We start from the raw sequence: 27,512 nt of genomic DNA, 5'->3' as shown, positions 1-27,512 counted from the left end.
AACCCTGTTTTTGAAGATAATAAAAACAAACGCGTTTAATTTTTTAAGAAATGTTTATAACACTACTAATTTTTATTTGAATAATCATTTTCCTCTTTTTATTAAACTAATTTTTATTATCTCGAGCAAGAGTTTACGTAAATTTCGATTTTTTTTTAGATTTTCATATTCAGTTTCGCCTGGGCAACTAAATTTTTTTAGCCTGAATCTGAGATCTGTATAGAGTATGTAGAGGAATATAATTTAAAATAAGTTAGACATTATTATAAGTATTTTACTACATTATTATTTAAATAAGAGACCTGTAAAATTGTCATAATGTTCAATTTAGAAATTTAAATTTTTTTATTACATTATAAATTGTTTTATTGTGCGACTGACCTGTCCGCTAAGTCATTTCTGACAGGTAAGATGTTTGAAGTCACATTATCTTTTTATTTCTGAATTTTGTTAAATAATTTAAAAAATGAACGGCTATCAACAAGAAATACTGGATTATATAATGCTAACTGCTAGTAACATTAATGATGAATTTGATAATTTAAACAAAAAATATTCCATGATTTATAATATGCTAGATAATTCTTATCAAAAACTTTTGAAAATAACTGAAACTGATGATGAGGGTGATGAAAGTGGTGCCAGTTATGATGAAGATTATTTAGAACCTGATAGAACTTACATGCATGATGAAACTAACGCGTCTAAGACTATACTGAAATCATATGACATAACACAATCTGCACAACCAAATCTGGATGCTGCTTTGAAGAAATATTTTCCAAAAAGTTTAGATACAAATTTTAGCAATGATAAAAATAGGGTATCATTTCATAATTCTAATAAAATTGTTCCTCAATCTTCTATTAAAATTATGAAAGTTAATGAAAATACCTCACAAGAATCCTTAGGAACATATACAAAAATTGATAATGATATTATGAAAATGGCCAAATATACACCACACAATTGTTCACCTAAATGTCTATCATATTTTTCACTAGATCCTAAGAACTTTCAGTCAGATATTAGTGTTTTATATATTCCTATTCAAACAGGATGGAATAGAATGATAAGAAATAATACAAAAGTAAATTTTCACTTCATTTTATATGAATGAAGACAATAATATTTTTTATTTAAGTTAATTAAATTTATGAACAATTTAGTTTTACTTAATTTATATAGCTTAAAAAATCATAATTGTACATTTTAAATGTAATTGGCTTACTAAACAGGGCCATCCATGGGATGAGGTTGGTTTCCAAACATGGCCCCTCGGAAAAAAATTTTGCCCCCAAAAATAAACACTAAATCTTTTCTGGGAACCCAAATTTAAAATTTTAGTTATTAAATTTTAATTTGCAATTAAATCTTAAGAAAAATACAACAAATTTTTAGACAAATATTATTTAATTTATATAAATTAATAAACAACAAAAATATACCTTTAAAAATATTAGTTATAAAATATCTATTCACTCATTAATTGTCTAAGTGATGAATTTGGACAAAATAAATTTAGCTATTGTTGTTCAAAAGCCCAATATGAGTCGATTTTTTGATATGAAGGGACTGCTATAAAATAAAAGCTCAAATTCTCATTTAAATTCAATAACAATATGGCATGATAAAAATCTTAATATAAATAAGGACAGTGAGATAACAACTGGTATCAGCAAATTAACCATAATTGTTATTATCTTAAATCAATATTTGATTTGATATTACTTCTTAGCATAATGGAGCTACTTTTTTGTGGGGCAGGTTTAATAAAAATTATGGATGCTGTAAAAAATAAAAACAAAATTTATTCTTTTGGAATATTTCTAGCAATGTTTTCACGCTCCATCCAAAAATATCTTGAATTAAATAAATTGTGTAATAAATATCCAAAATGCACAGTATACATTACCCTAAATTCAAAATTAACTCTAATTATTTCAGAAAAATGTAACAAAAGTGAGATGCTTTTTTTTGTCTTAAGACTGATAAGACAAAAGATTTAGGTTAAACCTTGTTATTTATTATATTTTTGTGGAAAATTTAAGAAAATCTAATAGGAATCATTAATTTAATGTCTTTCTGCTGAAAGCATTATTAACTGTATTTTAAAGCAACTTAATGAATTAAATATTAATTCATCAAATGTAATAAGCCAGGAATATGATGGTGCAAACGTAAGTCTGTCCAAAAAAAAATTAATTAAAATGTCCATTGCTATTATAATATTGTATTTTTTTAATTTATCTATGCATTGTATAATTTATTTAGGCGTTTTAATGTATCCTGTAAATACAGGCTATACTCTTAAGAGACTTTTAAACCAGAGATGGACTGGTTTTTAAGAAACATCTCTTATTATTTATGAGAATTGTGCGGCTATTGATAAAGTATTATTTTACCCTTCTATTTAACTTAGAGGTATACCTTCCAGTTGAAGCCTCTGGTCTTTTGTCTCAATGTGTTAATATAAATTACATTATATTAGCTAATCTACAGTCAGTAGGTACTAATAGAGTGAATTCTAAAAATTATATTAATTTGACTATTAATATATTAAAAAATAAAAAAGTGATAATTCTTTTGATTTGTTAAGAATAATGACTGAAAAACGTATATCAATATTTAATCTCATCCCTCAAAGATCATCAAAGGTATTTAAAACGCCTACAAATATTTAAGTTTTTTTTAGGCGATACCTAATTGTAATTTGATTGTGAAAAGGACTCCAATTATAGTTCTTTAAGAAGAATTATGAAATTATTGTAGATCGTTTTTTAGATAGATTTACAGAAGTTGATTTAATCTTCTATCATGTTTTATACATTACCCCCTCCTCCATGCTGATTATTTTATACCAGATAAAATGGCCCATTTAAATCATTATTAAACTTTAAATGTGGAAATGTTAATCATGAACAGAAATAGAAACAGCTGCAGAAGTTAAAGAAACTCATAATTTAAAATATCATAAATATTATGTTTAAAAAAATATCATCTTGCATTTACAGCAGCCATCATCATTGGGGTATCAAACGCTTCTTGTGAGGCTTCATTCTCAACATAAAGAAAATTCTATCGAGCACATCGACGAAAGATTGGCATAATAAAATTTAGTATTAATAGCTTATGAAATAAATACCACAGAATTTGACTTCTAATTCATTATTGTTAAAATTTAAAAATAAAAATTATCATATTATATATATGATAGCATTATTTTGTATTCATATTTACCTTTACAAATTTTTAATCAAAATAGCAAGAAAATTTCTGTGCCTAACTATTTGTTTTATTTCAAAAAATAGACACCCCCCCCCCCCCCATGAAAGCAGTTACCTCTCCCTAGCAAGAAATTTCTGGCTAGGCCCTGTACTTAAGTATCCAACATATATTTATAATACCATAACAAAATGATAACCTTGCAGCCTGACCTTTTTATTTGGACCGAGAAATTGTTAAATCCAAAATTTAGCCTCCTAGTACTATTCTTGATATAGCTTTATTTTTTTCCAAAGTTCCACAACATATTTTGCACAAGTTACCTAGCTCATAAAATTTTTAGCCCCCACCAAGTTTACTATTTCAATATTTAAAATATGGCATAAATACTTTTATTGAGAATGATAGAAAGAAAAAAATTAAGTAACTCATGCCATATTTTATATTGGTCATCTGCACAGCCTAGTCCAATGCCTTATCCACAGCCTAGACATGGTGTAATAGGGATTTTTGATTACCATAAATAAACAAAATGTCACTGATATAAAAAATATTGTTAATTTAATTTTTTACTAAATTTATCCATTTTTTTACTCATATATATTGGTAATATATTAGTAACGTATGTTTAAAGGTTTAGAAAAATCTAATAACTCATATTTGATTAAGGAGATTCTAGATATCATTATGAAATGCTAAAATTTTTTAAATCTAAAAAATTTAAAGTATATGCTTCATTTAATAGTAAATGATTATTTACAATTTCGTTTTTAATCAATGATTAAATTAAACCCGACTCATACAAAAGGTGATTTTACATGTTTTAACACTTGAAATCTCCAATTATATAAAAGCCCCAGATATCGGTAACATGAACCTTAATTTGTATACTAAATTTCATAAAAATTGAACAGGGTTTTCCAAATGTCCATAGATTTATCATTACCAGAAAAGTTAAAGGTTAATTTTTTTTAAATATCGGTGGCAATTTTATAAATTTCTTAAAATTTTTTAAATATGCTTCAATTAATGTACACCATAGTCCTACACTGGGCCTATTTTTTTTAGGCACAACCCAATTTCAAATTTTAAAAATCCAAGTCTTATCCGAGCCAAAATTTTATTTTTAGAAATAGGTACAAAGTTCATTTAAAATCCTGTTTTAATGAATTTTGTTATTATAAAAGTACGATTTATGGTTATTCTTGGAAATAATATTCTAAAATTTAGGAAAACATATTAATTAAATTAAATTTTATAGTACGATTCCGTTCCGATTCCAAAATAATTTTTTAAAATCATACTAAAAAAATTAAATTGGGGTATTTATGTTTCATCAAAACTCTTCTTTTTTTTAATCTTTATATTCTAAATTTTAGTTTAAGTTATTATAAAGAGCGATTTTATTAAAAAAGAAATGGCATACAGACTTTTTAATATAAAAGGTTTTCAATAAGTAATGTGATTCCTTCCATATAGATACACATTGACGATGTTTTACTAAATATGTGGTATTCATATTAAACGCCTTTTTCATTTCATTTTTTATATTTTTAATTCAGGAAATTCATCACATTCCCTACATAACATTTAGGATTTTCTGAATTATATATCATTCTAAATATTATTATTAATTATGACAATTTTAGGATATTTAATTTTCTTTATTAATTGAGACACATTTAATTCCATTTTTTTTAACAAAACGTTTCTACATTTTTTTTTATAACTTTATTGCACACATGATCTCCTAAGGTAATCTACGTTACTCCGTGTGGTCTGACCATAACCTCCTACCCAGAACTCCTCTCATATCTATCCATAACTTCTTGTCGTTTGCCAGTGGATTATTTTAGTTTTGGCCAGCATCTCGACATTACCCGCAATTTTGAGGTTTGTATTTTTTTGATATATGCATAAAAATTGACAGATGAATTTATTATAAAGAATAATGGTAAGGCACTAAAGACTATGAGTACAATCGAGATTTGGAAAAAATAGTTTATATATATATTTTTTGATAAAATTTTTGATTTAAATTTTCCATTTTGTTGTTTATTGCAAAAAAAGAAGGTTTTATAAAATTGCTTTTAAGTTGTTTTTTTTAATAAATGCAATTTTTCTTAAAATAACTTTTTTTTATAGCGCCAAATAGCTCTTGAGCCATTTCTAGACATATTTTTTCAAAGCGGTTTTTGGATAATATTACCAGCAATTAATTTTTTATTTCCCCCAAAAAATGTTAACTTCTCCAATTATATTTTTTAAAAAAAACAATTTAGATCCCCATTTTTTTAATCGTAAATAGAAAACAAACTGGTTTGATTTTAATAACGATTAAATGTCATTTTTAAAAATGTGGCTCCGGATTGATTTTTTTATAAAATATATTGTATAAAAAAAATTATATAAAAAAAATTAATTCTAGAATTTAACATTTTTTTGGAAATAAAAAAAAATTGCTGGTTACATTGCCCAAAAACCGCTTTGAAAAAACGTTCTGTCTGGAAATGGCCTTGGGTCATTACATGAAAAATTGGCCCCAAATATGCTATTTTAGTATACCAATTTTTAAAAAGAATAAAAATTATTCAAATAGATTCTGATATGATTTCTTGATTTTTTATGATTTATAACCAATTAATACTCCATAAATATTTACATTAATCACATATATCGTTTTATAACCCTTAAAGTTCTCCATAAGAGAATGCTAAAAAAATTAAAAAATATCATATTTACGAAAGCAAAAATAATTTTTTGAGATGATAACGCTTGGGACTCTAGTGATACTTATTTTCATCTTTTAAAATTTACATAGAATTTTCTAAGAACTGCCCAAAACTTTTTATCCAGTTCAAAAAATTTTTTTTTTCACTTTTCATGTAAATATCTTTTCTTGGTGATGTAAAGTGTTCACATATTATGAGGCATTAACCACTGCTATCTAGTTTTATTTATATAGAAGCACGCATACAGATTTAAACCTATTTTGGGGAACTAAATAAGATAAGTATAAATTGTTCAATTCATTCCCTTGCAGTTAGCCGGTGCGTATATATTATCAATATTTAACATTTTGCATGTTATGCTACGAACTGTTAACATGGATTAAGAAGCCTGATTGTAAAATCTTACATGACATAATTATATAAAAAGAAAAAGATTTCCAATTTTGTGATAAAATGATATAATAATTTTTGACTGGGATAAATATTTATCAGATATTTGAGATACATTAAAGATCTTGATTTGAACTTTGAAGGCTCATATCTTTAAATTTTTGGTACAGAATATATACTAAATTTACGACATTGATATAACCCCTCATACCAAATTTTATTCAAAAAACTTATATCCGAAACACAGATCAATATTTTAACGTGCATCAAAAACAAATATGGCTGTATTTTAGAGATAAATTATCACTCCTATAATCTTAGCTCAGGATATGTTATAAAATAAATTATTTTTTCCCCCTTTAGGCAGTAGCTAACGTGATTGATGAGGATATAACTAATAGGTCAGAACCAGTAGCCATCCCTTGCGTCAATAGTTTCGATTTTTCCTATCCTCCAGATTTCGTTTATAGTTCAACTCCGGTACCAACCGACGATGTTAAGTCAGTAAATTTCGTTTCTTGTTTGTTTTATAAAAATTAATTACATTTTTTAAATAAAAATGCAAACGATGATTTAAAAATAAAAAGAAATTTCCCTTAATAAATAAAAAAATACAATTTTTTTTATCAACTTCCAGCCCATAAAAACATTTTGCACAAGTTGCCTGGGTCAACGCGAAAGCATTTTGCCTGGTCTGTGAACCTGACTTTTGGAGGCGCCCTCTACCCCGACCCCAATAAATAACATTACCATACTTTATTTATATCTATCAATATATTTTTTTAAAATATATAACAATGTTTAAAGGTCGACTAACATTTCTCTGATTAATCTGCTATCATTTTGAATTTTAAAATATTTATCAGAATTTGAAAAAAATTTTTAGTAAAATTTGAAGATTTTAGTTTTTTTTTAAAAGAAGATTAATTTAATTTTGCCATAATTTTCATGCATAAATAATTTTTTCAAGATGAAATCAACATTTTATAAAATAAAATTGCCTTAAAAATGTTTCGAAGATTTTTTTTCAAACTCTGATTCATATTATATCAGAGATGCACTGATACACTTTCAATTATAACCGATACTAGTAGCCATTAATAAATCTATATTAAAAAAATACAAATTATCTAAATCGATAAGAAAGAAAGAATACTTTTATCTAGTGCTGTAAACGTTACTACAAAAAAGAAACGCGTTACCGTTACTCGTTACATCTGAAAAATGGAACGCGTTACCGTTACTCGTTACCATTTTACAAAAGGAACGCGCGTTACCGACTTTTCAAAAAAGTAACGGGCTACTCGTTACTTAAAAATAAATGTTATATATAATGCAAAAAAATATTTATTTTTTTCCGACAATATATAATAAAAACTATACAAAAAGAACATATAAAATAAGATCTTTTAATAATAAAATTTTCATATATAATTATAATGAATAAAATTATACAAAAATAATATATCATAAGATAACATCTTTATGTAACAATTTTTATTTATTTTTAACAACAATTGATTTTCAAAATTTTGATCAGATAAACATGAGCGCTTAGTACTCAACACAGCTTTCGCCGTGCTAAACACACGTTCAATTGGCGCAGAGGATGGAAGGGTGTTATATTTAATAAACAAAAATTTCAATTCGGGGAATTTATTAAAAATATCTAAGGAAATATCTTTATTTTGAAAAAAGCTTGAAAGATCATCTTCACAGAGATCTTCATTCATTTCCTCATCAAAATTTTTTTTATCTTTATCTGAAAATATTCTAGTATGTATGTTGTATAAAGGAATCAAGCTTGTTCTTTCTTTATCAATATCTTTTCTCAAACTGGAAATAAGTTCCAGCATTCTTCCTTTATTGACCTCTAATTTTATCCAGGGCCAATCCAATTTAAATAGTGGGTGAATTATTGCCGATAGTATATATTCATCATCATAGATGTGTTTGAATCTATTGAAAATATGATAGTCAAAATATAAATTATAAGCAATATTTGAACTGTATATCTTTTATCTATGGCTTCCAGGATTGAATCAATAATCGGCTTACAAAACTTAAAATTATTTAAAGCCAATTTTTTAAGTTTTGATATTATAATGATTATAGTGGGAGTGAGATATCCCAAATGCATTATTTTCTTCGCTCTCTAAAATTGAAAGAGTCGTAGCTAGCGAATACATGGTTAAATAATAAGATGCTATATATAGTATTTTAATAATAAAATCTATAATGAAATTTAAATAAAAATGTTTTTAAAATCATTTCATGATTAAGTTTTTATATGTTAAAAATAATTATATATTAATTAATTCTTTACCTTCAAATGTTTTTTTAAGTTTGAGCTACTTGACATTGACGTTGAAATATTTGCGTTGGGACGTAATTTACATTTACAAAGTGTAGACTTGGTACCATTAATTTTCTTAATTGGTTTAAAATATAATTCAAATTGGGGCCAGGAAAGGGTTAAATCTTCTTCATCCGAAGAAGTAAGTACTATGGACATAATATTCTTTTAAAATAAATTATAAATTAATTAATAATATCATTATATTTACTTTGAATTTTGATTGAATATTAATTTCGACTGATAATTTAACAACGAGAATTTTAAAAAAAATGTTGGAAGTGGTTGATATGAATTAAAACTCGGCTTAAATTATTAATATTATGAATTAAAAAATAAATAAAAGTAATTTTATAATACAATAAAATATGTTTTTCTTTTTATTGATATTTTTTAAGAAAAAATATAAAGTAACGTTTTGCGTTACCGTTACTCAAAAAAAGAAACGCGTTACCGTTACTCGTTACCTTTAGATGAAGGTAACGAATGGCGTCCTTTTCTTCAAAAAAGTAACGACGTTACTTCACAGCACTACTTTTATCAATTTTATAAATTAGTTCTAAATGATAAATAAATATATTTTTTAAAATAATTATAAGATGAATGAATTATGATCTTTGCTTTATCCTATAAACATCATGATTTATTTGTTGGTATCGGTATCAGTGATCTTGTATATTCCGTGTTGGTACCAGTTTGGATTGTTAAATACAAATGATTTAACTTTAAATTAAGATTTTAGTCATGATAATATTACTCAAGCCATGATTTTTCTTTAATAGATGTCCAAACCATTTTGTCACCTCTGAGCAAATTCTTCGGGCTTGCCGGGCCAGACGGGTCTAAAAAAATTCGAAATTAAAATTTCTTTGTGATTATGACAAAGCAATTAGATGTTATTTTAAAAAATTTAATTATAATATTTTAAATAAAAATTTCTAGCTGGGTTTAGGTTAAAAAAAGAAGAAGAATTTGTAAGGATTTAATAAGCCAATACTAATACGGTATAGGTCTATACCAAAAATTATAATTTACTAAACGTATCTTATAAAATAACCTTAAAATTAAAAAAATGTAATGAATAAGGCCAATTTAGGTATTCAAATTTATTTCTTCCTTTCGGGTTGTAATTAGTTTTTTGAAAGGAATCAACCTGAAGGAAAATATGATGAAATTGCCATTTATTAGAAGAAAACATAAAAGTAATAAATGCATTTTAAAAAAAATGAAATATCAGTCTGAAAAAAATAGAGGCAATATATATGATAAATTACAAAAATATTTAATATTTTTTAATAAAATTTAGCTTGTTTTAGTGCAAAAATGCATTGAAAAGTTATTCAACTAAACTTTTAGAGGTTTAAATAATTTAATAGCAGCAAAATGAAAGGTATCGTTGCATTTCTGATATCTTTGAAACTGTAAAAGCAATTTTTAAAAAATGGTATCCCATTTAATTAAAAGACAATATTAATGTTCGTACATTAAGACTAGTAGCTAACCTGTCAAAAATGACGGGTCACCCAGATTTTACTTCTTATAAATGAGTTTTGCATACCTTATTTTTGATTGTATAGCTTTATGGCGATTTATTCTTGTTCTACACAATTATTTGTGGATATAAATAAAAGTAAATTTTTGGTTCATAATCGGGCCTAATTTTTTAATCCTGGCCGAACCCAAATTTTTTAAAAAAAGTTTTACCTGCCCAGCGCGATTTTTTTTTATTTGTCCCGAATTATTTGTCCGCCCATAGAAATTAATTTTAGTATTTTACTATTAGCTTTTAGCTTATTTTTTATATCTCAATTGACAATTTATTTGGTATTTAATTATTAAACCATACAAATAATAATTATAATATAAATTGCACAACTATAAATTAGCTTCATATTTATAATTTAAAAATATTAAAGCATCAACATTTTCGGGTTTCAATCAATTTCTTCTAATAGTCTTCCTGTCTTTGAAAAAGTTCGCTCTGAAGTTGCGAACAGGAATTGCTAAAATCTTTCTTGCCAATTTTGTCATTTTTTATAATATAATTTCATTTTTACTCCACCATAATACATCTTTTTCCAGCTCTATATTTTTATGTATTCTCTTTTATATTCAAATTCATATATACTTCAAGCCATCTTTTTCCTTTTTTTGATATTCCTCCTCATTGACCTCTTATCTTTCATATTGATATATAAAAATAAATAGAACAATTTTGCAATTTATACATTAATGTACATTTAGATCTCTTAGGGGATTCCACAATTTGAACGCCTTTTATATCCAAATCTATAGTCAATTAGATTACTTTGTCCCTAAATAATGAAATAATTTCAAAATTTACCTTCCCTAATTGACATTACTAACTTCGCTGCGAATTCACGCTAACTATGATAGCAGAGTTATGCTAACCACATGCCGACATCAAGTACATTCGACGGAGTTCTTTAAAATTATACTACATACGATATAAACATATAATTAATTGTATTATATGGTAAAAAAAATAATCATAACATGAACATTTCGTGTAGGACTATCTTCATTGCATATCACGTACCCTATTCCACGCCAGTTATTAGCTTTTAATTTGTTCCGCGACATATATATTCACAATTATCATGTGATCCTTTTTATATTTAATTAAAGTGCACATTTTACCCCCAAAATATATAAATTTTAAAAAAATAAAGGTTTTTTTTTCCTAGACTAGCATAATAATTACAAAAGATAAAATATTTAATGTTGAATTGACGTAGTGTATTAAGTTTGTTTATTTTTTATTAATACTCTTCCACTTGATTTGAAAAAAATAATTATAAGGATTTCTCGAGACTCTGGCTTTCTTTCTTGTTGTTCCTGCACTGATCTGTGCCTCGACTCGGATAGTTGTGAATGTCAACGATTAACTGCCGATTCTGCCCGACGGATAGGAGTGGCTTTATTCAATAACTTAACCGGTAAATCTCGAACCGAGATTGGCTTGGCTAAAACCGGCGGGTAAAAGATATGATGAATTTGCATGAGAAAAAGTATTTGGTAATATACCGGGAAATAAAGAAGATTGAGAAGGTAAGAATGTGAAAAGAAAATATTTTATGAGTTTCAGAAGGAAAAGAAAGAATATATTATTTATCATTCATATTTAACCAAATCGTCAGTTACGTTTACCGCCGGCTGCTGGAGCCCCTCGGCACTGGCATATACGAGTGCAATTCCAACTGCTCATGCAATAAGCGAGCCTGCCTAAATCGTGTAGTTCAAAATGGGATCCGGTACAAACTTCAACTATTTAAAACACGACAGAAAGGCTGGGGCATCCGGTGCCTAAACGACATCCCTCTTGGCGCCTTCGTCTGCACTTACACCGGCCGGATATTAACAGACCGTAAAGCCGAACTCAATGGATATCAGGAGGGGGACGAGTATCTGGCGCAGTTAGATTTCATAGAGTGTGCTGAGTACTTAAAACAGGAGTTTTCCGGAGAAGATTATAACGATAACACAGGTAACGGTTGCGATTTAGTGGATTCGGTTGTCAATTGGGATAAAAATCATGGGAAAACAAATACTGGCTTTACAGGACGATCTTCACTCTCCTTGCTTAAGCAGCGGAACAAAGAAGCAGATAATTACTCTTTCCAAGTCTATGATAGACCGCCAACATTTAATCCCAGTTCTCAATATCCCAATCTCGATTCTAACTTGAGCTCGAATTCCGTTAAATCTACCCGTTCGTTATTTGACGGAGAACGCAAATGTTACGTCATGGACGCTAAACGCGAGGGCAACGTAGGAAGGTATACTATTATTTAAAAAAATGTTTATAAATTTTATCTTTACATTTTCGTTAATGAAGATGGAATTAAGAAATGTGTAATTCTTTTTATTGAATAATATGCAAATGCCACAATAACAGGTACCTGAATCATTCCTGCGATCCAAACCTTTTTGTCCAGAACGTTTTTGTTTCTGGTCAGGATGTCAGATTTCCTGCCATTGCTCTTTTCGCCAATAGAACCATAGTGGCTGGAACAGAACTCACCTGGAATTATGGCTATGAGGTGGGTAGTGTCAAAGGTAAGGAGATCGTATGTCGATGTTGCTCTCATAGATGTAATGGAAGGCTTATATGAGAATCATTCTAATTTAAAAGACTAATTATGTTATTTTAATTTGAATCAATGGTATTCTTACTTCTTTTAAATTATTTTTTTAATGTAATTTTTTATACAAGTTTATATTTAATTTTTGTATTTATCATGTCTGTATTTAGGCAGTATTAACCCAATCTATAATTTATATTGCATTTATATATTTAGGTGAACGGCCAAAAAATAATGATTAGTTAAGTTTTTAAATTGTAAATATTATGTTTCTAATAAATCCATTGTCGCCTTATGATGTTTAAAAATTATATAAAAAACAATTCCAATATTCACTAAATTAATTTCTAAATAATTTGAATAAGATTATTATTATATTTAAGTAATATAATAAAAATATAATATACAAAATTTACATAAATACGCATTTATAATGATAAGAGTATCAAGCAACAATAATATATATTAAATCTCTTTAATAAGAATAATTAAGAAGTCCAATAAGGCCTAATGCTAGTATCTATAATGTTCCAATCTGGAATCTCAGCCATTTTCGAATATATTTCACTGTCTTCTGATTCTCCTAGCTCTTCATTATTGTCTGTCCCTTCTATTCTGACTTCATCTTTATCGTCTATATTATTTTTATGTTTATAAATGAACAAATATTACAATTTCAAGTTAGTGAAAATGATATTTACTATATTCTTTTTCAAAAAAAGGGAGCTTAGGTACAAGTTTCTTTTTACAAATCATGGAAGATAATTTCCCCGGAAAAAATTTTCATAATTTTTTTAAAAGAATTCAAAAATGACTTTATCTCTTCCTCAGAAAAAACATTGAATGTTTTTTTGACATAATTGTAAATAGGCAAAAATTTAAAGAATATATAAATTATAATAATGGGAATATTTGTTTGTGTTTAAATTATTATAATAATGATAACGTTAGCAGCGTTTACAAGAGAGAAAATAATTTAGGTGATATTTAAAGTTTGAATTTTATCCTTATTAAATATGTATTAACCCTACCCTCGTATATTTCTACCATCTCTCTAACCCTAGGCTCGTTAGCTCCAGAAAAAACCGGTCCCGCCAGGAATCGAGCCAATAAACCCACTGATTCACGTGATATCATAAATTTTCTCAACCCATTGACCCACCAGCTGTCATTTAAAAATATGATTTTTTGGTATTATATCTAATTTTCATTAAAACTAGCTTTTTTGTAGACTAAAACTCAAAATAGCATTAGAGGAGACCGGGGTAAAGCGGTTGACGGGATGGTAACAATGTTAACCAGAATAATATTTTGAGCATAAATACCTTAAATTTGGTGTATTTTTATATATAATTTCCAGATGTTATTAAAGTATCTTGTTATAAAAATATGGTATCTACAGTTTCATAAAATCTAGATACTCTTTTCGAAGGCATCTGTATTTATTTTTAATACACTTTGATATAATTTTATTTTAGGTTTTTTTATATTAAAGATAATATTTGAGTTAAATTCGTTTAATGATATTTACGAGTTAATTTCAATACAAAAAAATTCTATCTTAAGCATGGCAACACGGTAAATTTTATATTATAATTAAAAAATATAATTTTTTAAATCAATATTTCTATTTCTTGGGAACCCCTTAGATGGTATAATATAAAAATTGATATATGTTTTGACACTTATCAAATTTTGAATTATTTTTTTTAAAATGAGTGTCGGGATTTTAACATGTTGATTATACCAATATAAAGTTTTTATTAAATATAACAACCACTCTGCCGTCAAGCGCCTCTGTAGAATGAGTTATTGTGGCTAAAATGTCTACACTCTACAGATAAACGGGGGTGCCTTAATTCTTATGATTTTTTTATAATGAAAGTATTAAATAGATGTCAAAATTGTAATATTTTGCCCAAAGTTGTGTTCAATTCAATTTTACCCTAGTTAGCCATTTTAAGGTACAGGGTAAAATAGAAAGAATGTCACATTTCACATAATTAAAAAGCTCCTAAATTATTATAGGTAAGGGTAAATCTTTTTTATTTTGTAGGTGATGATTGCACATTAATATATAATTTTGCTCTGTTTTACTTTTGTTTTTAAATTTTTATGGTAAATGCAAAATATTGGTCGTTTTACTCCGGTCTCTCCTATTAAAATAATATGGAGGCAACCCATCAAGATTTACCTTCCAACTTCTAAAATAATCTTTATCTTCCTTTAAAAGACAGGAATGTAAATTTCCCGGGAAACTATAATTTGGGGAATATATATTTTGATAAAAAATTATATAAAACAATATTAATTTTTTTTTCATCTTTCATATAAAATAAATAGGCTTATATTTATGAAAATAATTTAATTGTCGTTATCTTTGATTGAGGATTGGATTAATTCCGAATAAGCTTGAAAAGCGAGAATGAAATTAACCCTTATGATAAAATTTAAACATTTATTTGAAATTTAATCTTTATTCACGCTAATTAAAATTAAAAGAGAAAGTAGGTATTTAACATCATTTGGGAATATGTCTTAAAGAGATATTTTAAGAAGTTATATTTAATCTACGACTAGTAAGTTGACTGTCGTTGACACCTTGTAGAATTATAAAACCATATTTAATTGGAGTATTTACACATTGCTATATCATCCAAGTTTCTGCATGAAAAATGATAAAAAATTGAGAATATTTATCAAAAGTCCCAAAATAAATATAGGGGAAACTATAAATCTCCTACTTGTAACTTTCAATTATAGTGAAAATATTCTCTACGCTATATACCTATAAGAGTTATATGGAGTCCCTGGTTCATCAGACATTAAACCTTAGTAAAAAGGTGGTTTAAATATATTTCCATGTTAATCAAATTTTCAAACAATTTATAATTTAATCTATGACAATTTGGCCTATTGAGCTTATAAGGAAAACTAAACAATAGTTTACTGGTGCGGTAGATAGTAATAACATCAAATGTAAGAAAAATATCTTATTTTTATAAATACTTAACATATCATAATTTAATACTACACCATAATTTAGAACCTTAGAGCATTATATTAATTGTCTTTAAAACAAAATTAATTATAATCTTTAATAGAAGAATTAATGAGCAGATTACTCTCCATATCATTTTAAAAAATAATAAAAGCTTCACTTAATATGTTTTCATCATCAGCTATGTAGAAAATATTGAAAAAAGGTACAAAATAAAAAGAATACATCTGATACAATTTCCCAGCTAGTTTCCATATGAATAAAAATGTATTAATTGGATATTATCATTTAAGTTCTCAAATCACCAAAAAAAAATAGTATAACCCGGAAGTAAAATTATATGTATTAAGTTTTAATAAAAAAAAACGTTAAAATCGCGTTAATTGTTTGAACGGACTATAAATATATGAGTGGAAATTTTTTATCGCTAACAATTAAGCCTACTAGTATTTTAACTAAAATTTTCATTGAAAATAATACTTTTAGTCTTAAGTTGACTTGCACGAATAGCGAGATTTAGAGCGAGTGGTCTTGGTTCAAATTTAATGATAAAGGGCTTGATGGCATCGAAGCAGCTCATTCCTCCGCCAGCTCTTTTTTTGTAATCGTCTTGAGTTTCCTTCCTTTTTGTATAATAATTTTTATTATAAAAAAGTGTCAATAAAAAAATGAATTTTTTTGATCATACCTATTTTTATTATAAATATCCGTGAATATGGCTTAAAAAATAGATATAATTTTGGTATATGTTATATAATTAAAAATTTTCTTATATTGAATTATAATTTTGCTAAAGTGTTTATGATGTGGCCTTTTATGTCTGTATAAATAACGACAAAAATAAGATATTAACACTTATCAAATAAGTGTTTCAGAGTCATATTCATAATGAACAAACTTATTTTTGAGACCTGGTTGGTTGCGATGAGTCATAGGTTAGAATCTATGATTGCATAATTTTTTTCGTTATTACTTATCTAAAGTAGAGATCTGCAAATCATGGTCTGGCTTGTACCCGGGCCTGATCTATTTTTAAAATATAATTTCGGGCTGGGTCGGGCCTAATATTTTTTGAAAAATTTCAGACCGGGCCGGGCTTAAATATAATATTATTACATTTTGTCAAATAATTGATATATTTTAAAATTCTTGAAAGAAACAAGGTGCTATAATTTTTTATTTGTAGAATATTCTTTTTACAAAAGAATAATAAAATTCTCTATATCTAAATTCAATTCTCTATATCTAAATTCGGGCCAGGCCGAGTGAACAAATGATTTTTATTTCGGGTCGGGCTTTTTGGGACTAATAAAAGAGATTTCGTTCGGGATCGGGCCAGGCAAATTTTTTAAATAATATTTCGGATAGGGCCGGGCTTAGGAAATTAGGCCCGATGCATATCATTAATCTAAATTGAATGGTTTTAAAAAGTCATTATTTCACGGTAGCACAATGTCTTTCGATTTCTTTAAGATAAATCACAACTGTTTTGAAATAGCATTTTACACATAAACATAATGTGTATATATTATAATAAAAAACAGCTCTATAAAATATATAAACATAGAGTGCAATAACCTGTCCTTCCGACTAAAAATCTTCCTTGATAATGGCCCCTCATTACTGTTCAAAAAGACAGATGCCATTTTGCTTTTGTGAAAAGTGGACAATAGCAGATTATCAGGGATGACAGATGTGGTCGGCTTTACAAGGAAATTAAAAGAGTTCAGGGAAGTGAGTAAAATGGAAGCTCCGGACCAAGAGGCATAATTGGGTTTGATGTATTCGACGAATTTATTATGAAATGAGTTTGAATTGATCTCAAGATTTTCGATCGATTGAGAAGGGTAGGTAGGGAAGGTATTAGATTGATTGGTAGGCAAAAAGAATCGATGAAGCTTGAGGGGCTTGAAGTAAGCCTTGTCACTTTTTAGATAAAGAAAATTTTATCTGACAGATAAATAATTTTTAAAAAACACTACAAATAAACATAGATAAAAAATTGGGAGGGCTTTGAGCAACTTGTTTCAATAATTTCTCTTATTTTTTAAAACTTTTATATTTGGAGAAGAAAAAAAATGAATTATAAAAATATCCATATACTTTGAATAAATACACACCTTTTTTTTGAAATTTTAAATAAATATACTTTTTTCATATTTTGGGTTATAAATATGATTTATACCATTTATTATTCTTTTTTGTTTTGGGTTAAATAAATAAACATAAATTGTTGTGTATTAATTATTTGTTCTTCCTCTAAAAACGTAACTCGCGTCTAGGGGTCTATAATGAGCAGGTTTAAGCGAGAACGCCCATGCCGATTGTTTAAAAAAATTTATCTCGCTTGCCAGCCCGCCCATAATTTTCTGAAAACTTCTTTTAAATGGGAGGAGGCTATTTTTGGAAGGGAAATTTTTTGGATAGCCAATCCGGCCATCACACTATTTAAATATATTTTATAAGAGGGTATAAATATATGACACTAATTAGTAATTACTTGTAAGTTGGGCAAAGCAAAGTAAGCATTTTTAATTCTTGTTCCAGCCTATTTTTAAAACCCGGTAACGTGGATAATCCCCCGATAAGAACTAGATTTTGAGAAAGAGCCTTACGACAATCGATTGAACACTATGACAGAAAAAATTATGAATATAAACCTTAAGAATTATATAATTTTTTTTTTAACTTTCTTCCTTTTTTATCGCTATCTACATTGACTTTGCTAGAACAAATCCATCCTAAAACTTAGATTCGGCATATTTTTTGCTTTTTTTAATTTTCTTCCATTGTCTTTCTTATTTTATAAAAAAATATCAATAAAAATAACTCGAGAAATAGAATCTAAAATCAATGTAGGAAGCGTCTCCCCATCTATGTTCGGTCTGAAAAATATTTCGCATACGGCTTGCCTCATCCATCCCTTCAGGATTAATTTGTCACCCATATAAGTTGTACACAGGTAATCGTTTAGCAAAACATCTGATATATAATAAATAAAAAAAATTATTCGTAAAATAATTGAACTTTTAATATTTGAAGGTTCTATGTATAGTTAAAATTCAAAAAAATGAAATTTTATTAACGGTTTGACTAAACTGCAAACTCAAGGTAAACTACAAATCCTAAGGTATAAATTATTTACATACTCTATCAAGTTGAGATTTATTCTTTTATGATATAAACAAGTTACTAAAATTAATTAATAATTATATTTCCTTTAATCTATATCAGAGACCTGCAGGCCTGGCCCTAAGCCCGGGCCGTTTTTTAAATTTTTAAAATATACCCGTGCCGGGCTTGATATTTTTTTTAAAAAAATGAGGGCCGGGCCTGAGTTAGCCGTTTTTAAAAATCGGCTCAAAACGAGCCGTTTAACAACATTAGCTAATATACTTGCTTATTTAATGATAATACTCGCCGAAAAATATGATAAAATACGAAATAATGAATTTTTTGTATATACCAGGTCGAATATAATTTTTAAAAAAATCCAGGCTGGGCCCCAAAAATTTTTTTTTAAATATCCGGGCCGGGCCTAAAATTTTTAAACTCGGGCCGGGCCGCAAAAAATTTTTGAAAAAAAAATCCAAGCCGGGTCGGGCCGAAAATATTTTAATCTGGGCCGGGCCGTACAAATGGCACCTCTGCAGGTCTCTGATCTATATTAAATAAATGAACAACTTTCTAAATTATAGTATTTTTTAGAAAAAGTGGTGGAGTTATCTATTTTTCCAGTTTTTTTCCCAGCTTAGTTTACTAAATAAAGCTCTACTTGGAAAATGCCCATATACTAAAAATCTGGCCCGAAATATTTTTAAAAAATTTGTGTCATAGCCCGAACTAAAATTATTTTCATAAATTAAGCTCACCTAAGATCAAAGTAAATTTGGACCCCAAAAGGAGGGGTCGGGCCAGGCCTTGCAGATCACTACCATCTACCTCTTAGTTTCATGTTATAACTTTAAAAATAATTTATACCATTGGGAGTAAACTTGGCTTCATCTTCATCAGTAGGCGCAAAATCAAAAGTGGAATTTGATTGGTCGAATTGTTTGGAATTTTTTAAATCTGCTACCATGCAAACACGTGACTTTGATGATATATCAAAATTAAATGAATTAGAAACATGAGAGAGTAAATATATAAATATTTTAATCATATTGCGAGTTAAATTTAATGTTTTATTTTCATAGTCAAATAAAATTGGTAAGTAACGTCGTTATCTTTTTTGAGGAAAAAGAAGGCCATTCGTTACTTGAAAGGGTAACGAGTAATGAATTTATTTTTTGACTAACGGATTACTTTAATTTTTTTCATAATATTATAATAAAAATATTTAATTTTATTATATTTTTTTAATTTTATAAAGGTGAGTTTTTAATTCAGATCAACTACTAAAATTCCTCATTTTTATTTTATTTATTATATTTTTGTTGTTAAATTTTAAACAGACTTGACATATTTATGATTTATGAGTTAGATTTTAATTGCTTAATTTCTACTAAACATATAAATAAAAACAAGATTTACATTAATTTTTGATCACATTCGATTAGAATATTATCAATTTTGTGCTTGTTTTTGTAATTTTCGCTATTTGCATTTTGATTTTATCAAATAAATATCCCACAAAATTTTTTTTAGGCTATCATTTGGAAATAGTATTATAAATTAACTCTCAATTTTTTTATTTTATTAATCTATAAGTTCTTATATTTAAATCTAAACTTTAAAATCGGGTTTTCCTAGTTTTAAAAATTTTGCAAGTTGAGCACTCCAATTCTAGACAGACGGCAATTTATATTATTTAATATTATAATTATCTTAAAATATATTATTTTTGTATAATATCATTTTTATTATCTATGGGAAAATAATAAAAAGAAAATTTATATATAATATTTCGTATTTTTTAAGTAACGAGTTCCTTTTCTTACAAGGTAACGGTAACGCGTTTCTTTTTTGAAGTAACGTTTACAACACTAAATAAAATAATTTTTTGCGAGATATAACGTCATGTCTTATTTTAGTAAGTAATCAATAGGCGGGACAAATTAGCTTAAATTCCCAAATAACTCATCATATGAGTATTCTTCTTTCCTTCACTTTCCTAGGTGCCTGGGATTGTATAAAAGAATTGGAACTTCTATCCATCCATTTTATTGAATATACCCTTATCCCGTTTTGTTTATTTAACAATATTTTATTTTACAATTATAGTCTCACATCAAATAGTGAAGAAATACAAAAATTTAAGGTAAAATACATGAAAGAATACAAAATAAATTTAAAAGACAGGGGCTAGGAACAAAGAGATTTTGGCATTCCTGTTCCGTTCTGAGCAGAAAATGTGTGCTATTCCTGTTCTGTTTCAGGTTTCAGAATGGGTTTTTGAAAAATATATATATCTAATTTTATTTAAATTTTACTAATATACAAGTAAATTTTATTCATTAATCTATATAATTTAATATAATATGCATTATTACATATAAGCGTTAGTACATTCTTTAAAAGATTAACATTTATATTTGGGTAACAAAATATCTGTTGAAATTTATACCGGTTATGAATTCAAAATTTTAAGATTCGAAGCAAAATAGATAAGGATATAATTTAAAGTAACGGAAGAAAGGAGGAGTGGTCATATATATAAATAACACAGAAATATTAATGTTACATGATAGAAGAACTTATTAATAATCTTAATGTTTAGTTGGCAGAGTCCCTTTGCAAGAAAGGGATCAAAAAAAGATGTCATATGAATAGATTTAACTTATAGGATTTGATTATTATCCAAAACCAATTTTTTTAAAGAAATACTTCGAATATCTGGAAATACTGGAAACATTTTAATAACCCCCCCCCCCTCCCCCAAGCATTTTATTATACTAAAATGAAATATAAAGATGAAATCGTAAAATGCATTTGTCAAATATATTTATAATATTCCAGAATAGGAGAAAAATAACAGGCTGTTCTTTTTATTGAACACAGTGGAGAACTCATGTGATTAAAAAAATAAAGAAAAAATTTATAAAAAAAATGATACATACCGCTATATCTTCTACATATCGTATATCTTTAAAAAGTTTTAACGCCTGCTTATATTCTTCGTCATTTCTGACTCCTTCCAATGGATCATTCTGAGATTTAAAAGTATTCAAAAGATCAAGCAAGATATTTTGCAAATTGAGGGTTAGAGCGTGAAAGCCAAACGCTTTAAGCTGACTGTTATTAATTTGCTTATTTTAGTTTAAAATAATTTTATTTAATAATGAATGTAAAAATTGTAAAAGCAACTATATTATTTTTATTTATTTCTTGAATTACATAATATTTTATTTGTGCAATTAAATCTGAAAAGCTCACACGTGAGAGTGAGAAAAAATCGTTTTCATTCTGCTCCATAATTAATTGCTTATTTTAATTTTTAGATTTAAAAAAACCTCGTCTTTATTTTGAGTAGAGAGTGCCGTTTTAATGTCATAAGAAGGACATTCTACGGCGGCTGAAAGTATTGGAAGTCCCGAACAGATCGGTAGGATAGTAATTTGAGAATAACCACAATCTATCACCACCAGGCAATCCGGATTAGTATGATTTCGTTGAAGGTTCGATTCAAGATGCTAAAATTCAATAATATTTTAGGATTTCATAAGGAATAAGGGAGAAGAAAGAATTTAGAAAAAAAGATTAAAAAAAATAATGTAATAATGCGAAATATAAATTTGCGCAAAAATGCCCCCCCCCCCATTTTGAAAAAAATAAACTATTTTTTCTAAATATTATTTTTAAAAAATATTTTATTAAGTTAAGAAGAATAAGAACTATTAAACCACCGTGATAATAAGAAATATTGGCAACAATGTGTATGGTAGGGTTGAGAAGAATCAATCTTAAAAAATAATAATTTATTTATATTGCACATTAATACAAACTTGCATTTATATAGTTATTTTTATTCTATAGAGACCTTGTCCTAGTTGGTATTTCCAAACAGCATGCTGTTTAATCGGCTATATAGCTTCGACTTAACAGTATAAGGTCAATTCAGCGAAACACTTTTTCGCGAATGTTTTTATCGCGAAGATTATATCGCGAAACCAATTCCGGGAAACATTTATAGCCCAGAAGGCCATTAATGCGAATTTATTTCAGAAAAACCTTAATCGTGAATTTATTAGAGCTAATATATTTTAGCCAAACTTTTATCGCGAACTCGTGTTTGCGCGAAGTCATAATCGCGAGCTCATTACCACGAAACAATAAATATATAGCGATATTGATTATTAATTTACTCACAAAAGTGCCTATCATAAAAGCGAAATGTTTTATGGATCTTTTGTTACCTATTGTCTATTAAGAAAACATGTAACCTTTAACTGATATGATAAAAATTATTAACCAATATCTTTCTGGGCTCTTCTCACGCATGAAGTGCGGAGAGGATGATTCAGGCTTTTATCCCAATAAATTTAACGCCCCCCCTTCAAATAAAATTTTAAAATGTTCTTTATGCCATTAAAAGTAAGTTTGAACAAAATTTTTGAAATGCTAAGAAATTTTTCCAATCAAGATAAAAAAATAGTAAAAGCTAAGAATTTTTGCTGGTTTTCTCAGATTATTTTTTAAAAATCGTAGAAGATTTTGCTAAGTAATTTTTTATAAATAATTATTTTATTCAATTTTCCTAGTTAATAAGACATAGAATAATGAATAATTTTAAAACTAAAAAAATCATGCCTATGCACTTAAATAAAATAAATAGCAAATATTTCTGAGCAATATATTATATTTTCTAAGGAATTCAATTCTGAGAAAATTAAATTTTTAATTAGCAAAATCATCTTTTGGGAATTCAGTAAAAATTACTTTAAGTAATTTTAATTCTGAGTAATTAAGGAAAAAAATAATATACTTAGTCACTAACCTGCATTTATTGTAGTTAAGCATTACATATTGGCTTAAACTACAGAATTAGTGTATGAAAAGTTTGCAAACTTCATGCTTAAGGCTGTGTCTAAATATTAGATTCAGATTCCTATTAAATTAAACAAAAGATCATAAAATCATAAGATTTAAATTATTTTGAATTAGAGAAATCATTTATTTCACTTAGATGTAATTTATTTTTGAATCACCATTCAAAATTCGTTATAGTCTAATAGCATATAACTCTTGGTTAGTGACTGGCAAAATGATTGATGATTTTTTACATATAAGGACTTCAGACAATAAATATTGGGGTAAGCCAGATATCAATTTGGCCAATAAGGATCTAGGTTTAGCTAATGAACTCTATGATTAATATATTAATAAAGCCTGAGTTCATTTTGCGCGTTTTATAAAATAGAGGGACGATACCAAAAAAATCGTCTGCGGAAAAATAGATGATGTTGAATTGATATAACCAATAAATTTTAAAAATTTATTAAGGCTAAAAGAAAATTAAAAATTCTATCATTGAATTAATCAGGTACCTATTTTTTTTAAATATTATTCAATTAATATGATCAAAAATAAATGTTTCAAAATACAATAGTCATTGTTAGCAATTAGTGTTGTTAATCGGTTAAATTAGTTGGCTAAGAGACGACTAACTAATAGGCATAGTCAAAAAAATCGACTAAAAACTCGAGCGATTATTAATCAATCTATTTAGTCAGCTTAGCTGACCCATTTAGTCTATTAAATCGAATTTTTGAGCCGAACTTGCGTCACTCTATAGTCAGGGTAAAAATATAAATTGTAAACATGTTTAATTGAGATTTTAGGGAAAATGAACCATAGAAAAGTGACAATTGTTATAATCGTTATTTTTAAACTTTTAAATAAATTGTAAACATGTTAAATAGAGATTTTAGGAAAGATACACCATCGAAAAGATTGCAATTTTAATTTAATCAAAGCATGCTAACTCTAATAAATAAAATACTTCGGTTGTTCCCAAAAGATTAGACATCCAATTATCGCCGCCTTTATCAATTCCTTCAAACTCAGGAGTTTCTATATCATCCTTTTTATCTATTTCATTATAAGCTATGCCTGCATCATTAATTTTTAATCATATTTAAAAAACATTTAGAAAAATTAAGGTAGAGTGGAGGGAATATGAGAACGGTAAAGTAAAAGGTCATTATATCAAGTAAAATTAGAGGGTTTCTCTATATTATAATTATGACTTTTAAATGTAGATAGGGTAAACAGATAATCCATAGTCCAATGCCAAGCATGTGCCTTGGGCATAAGTGGGCCAAGCATTACTTTAAATGTTTGATACATTTCATTGCACAGGTGAAAAAAAAATCGGGCGAGAGAATATGTGGGGTACCCTGACCCTAATTTAGAAACATTATATATTAAAGTCAAATTAATTCATAGCTTTCAAATTTTAAAGATATATTAAATAAACTACAAGCTAATGATTTTAACTGTTATTTTAATAATTTAAATTTATTTAAACAATATATGACAACTTTTGTCAAGGGAGTCAAAAAGGTGACAAATTATTTTAAAATATGACAATGTGATATAAAAAAATTTATAAATAAAATTGTTTATCTAAGGTTCATGCTCATTTATGCTTAATATATCAATGCCAAAAAAGATGAAAAAATGTTACACAAATAAATAGGTGGGGTCTATGCAACCCCGAAACCCTTATAACACTGAAAAAAATAAAAATTATTTTGCACATTTATATTTGACCTAAAGAATTTAATTACATTTTTAAAATGACTGGGGTCTGCATCCACCTGTGCAATGAAAGGTTAAAAACACAATTGTGTATAAATTTCTAATTCCATTCACCTTTAAGACATTATCATGGCAAACATATCTTCTAAAAACGATAACAGCTAGAAATGTTTTCTTAATCACCAAATCTGGCACCTTCAATGGCTTCAAGGAGAGGAAGGGGCTAAAACTATCTAATAAGATTTATAAGCGCTACCTTAAAAGCCACCCCTGGCCTTAATGAAAATCCTGGATACACTTATAATAGTATATATGTTACAGTCAATCCAACAGGGATGTATTGCTTCCTATTTTATTCTTAGCCCCTTCCTCCTTCCAAATTTTGAGAAAGGTTTGAAGCCCACCCCCCCTCCTATCAAAATTTCCCAAAAAGTGTTAAATTTGAATCACTTTTTGTCATAAATTTTAAAATTTTTTAGCCAGAGGGTGCCTATTTAACATAGAAGATTGAGAAACAAACTGTAATAGAATCAATTAACCTTATTAAAATTATTTACTATTTTTTACGATAGTTCACATTTTTATTTTGTACTTAACTATTAAAATAAAAATTTTGATTTCTCTCATGTTAACATAAGGATAGTAAATGGTAAAATAAATATTTTTTTGAAAATATTAATCATATTAAACATAAAGCAAAAATAAAGGCTAATATAGATCATACTAGTTGGAGAAGAAAACAATAATAAACAGTGAGGGTTTAAAAATTTTGACTTTATTTCAGTGGTGCTGACTCTATGGGGATGGGGCTCTCATTCCATTGTATTCTATAAAATAAATAATTAACCCATTAATGTTTTAAAGATAAATTTTTCTTTAAAAAAATTTATAGCCACCCATTAGTAAATTCCAATGGTCACCTTTATTTTAGTGTATTATATTTAGATTTTTAATAATTTTACTGTTTTCTAAGTCTATTGTGGTAAAATCATGAACATCATAATCAATGGCCATCAGACAATATATAGTAGCCAAATGAGAAGGGATAAAAACAAGTGATTCAATCCAGAATTTCTTATCCAAAATAGCAGCTACCACTCGTTTGAATGTAGAAGTCATGGTTAAAACATTTTCTAAAATAGCCACCATTTTAATTGATGAAGCTGCATGACTAGGATCTACCAATAAGGTAGAGAAGAAAATGTGGCGTAGGAAGGATGTAACAATTTGTGGCAAATTATAAAGGATAGCTATTTTTTATATAGGTTAAAAAGAAATATTAGTAAAATAATTGGTGATATATATTGTAGTTAACTTACATTATTATTTACTTCATTAAACATATGTAATTTACTTTAATATATATTTTGAAATACAAAGTATCTTAAAATTTAACCATTTTCCCATTATTTAAAAAAGGTCGATATTTAATTTTATGTACCATCATCTGGGGCTATCATATATCTACTAATTTCTGTAGGAGTTTTAAGAAATGCATGAGGATGAAGAGTCCCTGCAAATCCACATTTGGTATATGATGTGCCTATGTCTAGTATGACATAAGGGGGATGTTTTAAATGTGAAAATTTATCCATTTTTTATTTCTAATCTTTTGGGAACTATATAACGTTTAATCAAAACAAAGTAAAGTAAAAAATAATACGTGAAAAGCTACTCCCGTTAGTGTTATTAAGAAATACAGCTAAGCATGTGTTTTAATGAATGTAGGAATCAATGAGAGTCATTGGTTTAAACCTGGATAATATCGAAAACCTTAACAGTCTGTTTCAGTCATTAGGTTGTTAAAAGTCCGATTCGGGTCGATTTAAAAAAAAGGCCCGAGTAAGATTATAACCAAAATAAAATTATATAAGCTTAAAGATTTTACACATAGCTGGCAGAAATTCTTGGACATCTATTTGCCAAATCTCGATGCTTACATAATATTATTTTAGCGAAAATCTTAATCGGGCCATTTTGAGAAATCGACCTAAACCGGG

At 27.2% G+C, this 27,512-nt stretch overlaps 2 protein-coding genes and 1 long non-coding RNA gene across 5 annotated transcripts; 1 reads left to right on the top strand and 2 right to left on the bottom strand.

Annotated features, from left to right (window-relative positions):
* The first annotated feature begins 460 nt into the window (after window positions 1-460).
* On the top strand, window positions 461-13,093 carry LOC135925789 (histone-lysine N-methyltransferase SETDB1-like). Its single transcript, XM_065461269.1, has 6 exons — window positions 461-1,090; window positions 4,981-5,118; window positions 6,711-6,847; window positions 11,527-11,703; window positions 11,865-12,503; window positions 12,623-13,093. Exons 1-6 carry the CDS (start codon window positions 467-469, stop codon window positions 12,837-12,839), a joined length of 1,932 nt encoding a protein of 643 aa, XP_065317341.1. The 5' UTR covers window positions 461-466; the 3' UTR covers window positions 12,840-13,093.
* LOC135925790 (uncharacterized) lies at window positions 10,580-11,124 on the bottom strand. The gene is made up of 3 exons (XR_010571728.1): window positions 10,942-11,124; window positions 10,832-10,882; window positions 10,580-10,787 (listed from the first exon to the last, which is right to left on the bottom strand). It is a non-coding gene; the product is annotated as an uncharacterized LOC135925790 (long non-coding RNA).
* Window positions 13,094-13,153: 60 nt separating the features above from the next.
* Window positions 13,154-27,258, bottom strand: LOC135926138 (actin-related protein 10-like). Of its 3 annotated transcripts, none has more exons than XM_065461853.1 (12): window positions 27,176-27,258; window positions 26,954-27,131; window positions 26,475-26,762; window positions 24,752-24,861; window positions 22,263-22,442; window positions 21,870-22,058; window positions 19,792-19,903; window positions 18,641-18,792; window positions 18,311-18,441; window positions 17,389-17,736; window positions 16,291-16,433; window positions 13,154-13,443 (listed from the first exon to the last, which is right to left on the bottom strand). In XM_065461853.1, the coding sequence occupies exons 2-12, from the start codon at window positions 27,105-27,107 to the stop codon at window positions 13,298-13,300; spliced, it is 1,953 nt and encodes a 650-aa protein (XP_065317925.1). In that variant the 5' UTR covers window positions 27,108-27,131; window positions 27,176-27,258; the 3' UTR covers window positions 13,154-13,297. The 3 variants fall into 3 exon arrangements, with proteins under 3 accessions (XP_065317925.1, XP_065317927.1, XP_065317928.1); XM_065461855.1 differs by having other exon boundaries at window positions 21,870-21,959; XM_065461856.1 differs by lacking the exon at window positions 17,389-17,736.
* Window positions 27,259-27,512: the final 254 nt, after the last annotated feature.

The sequence above is a fragment of the Gordionus sp. m RMFG-2023 genome, chromosome 3 (assembly GCF_954871325.1).
Source record: "Gordionus sp. m RMFG-2023 chromosome 3, tfGorSpeb1-WG-v2, whole genome shotgun sequence".
Classification (NCBI taxonomy): Eukaryota; Metazoa; Nematomorpha; class Gordioida; order Chordodea; family Parachordodidae; genus Gordionus; species Gordionus sp. m RMFG-2023.
The sequence above is the reverse complement of the archived record's forward strand: the minus strand, read 5'-3'. Positions and strand labels throughout refer to the sequence as shown.

What these genes read in the sequence shown, in the direction of transcription:
- LOC135925789 (XM_065461269.1), top strand. Translation starts at nt 467, where the DNA reads ATGAACGGCTATCAACAAGAAATACTGGATTATATAATGCTAACTGCT. An exon ending in ACATTACCCGCAATTTTGAG is followed by an intron (nt 5,119 to 6,710) that starts GTTTGTATTTTT and finishes TTCCCCCTTTAG; the next exon opens with GCAGTAGCTAACGTGATTGA. An exon ending in CGCGAGGGCAACGTAGGAAG is followed by an intron (nt 12,504 to 12,622) that starts GTATACTATTAT and finishes CCACAATAACAG; the next exon opens with GTACCTGAATCATTCCTGCG.
- LOC135926138 (XM_065461853.1), bottom strand. Translation starts at nt 27,107, where the DNA reads ATGGATAAATTTTCACATTTAAAACATCCCCCTTATGTCATACTAGAC. An exon ending in TATGATAGCCCCAGATGATG is followed by an intron (nt 26,763 to 26,953) that starts GTACATAAAATT and finishes TATAAAAAATAG; the next exon opens with CTATCCTTTATAATTTGCCA. An exon ending in TTTTAGATTCTATTTCTCGA is followed by an intron (nt 18,442 to 18,640) that starts GTTATTTTTATT and finishes TTTCTGTCATAG; the next exon opens with TGTTCAATCGATTGTCGTAA.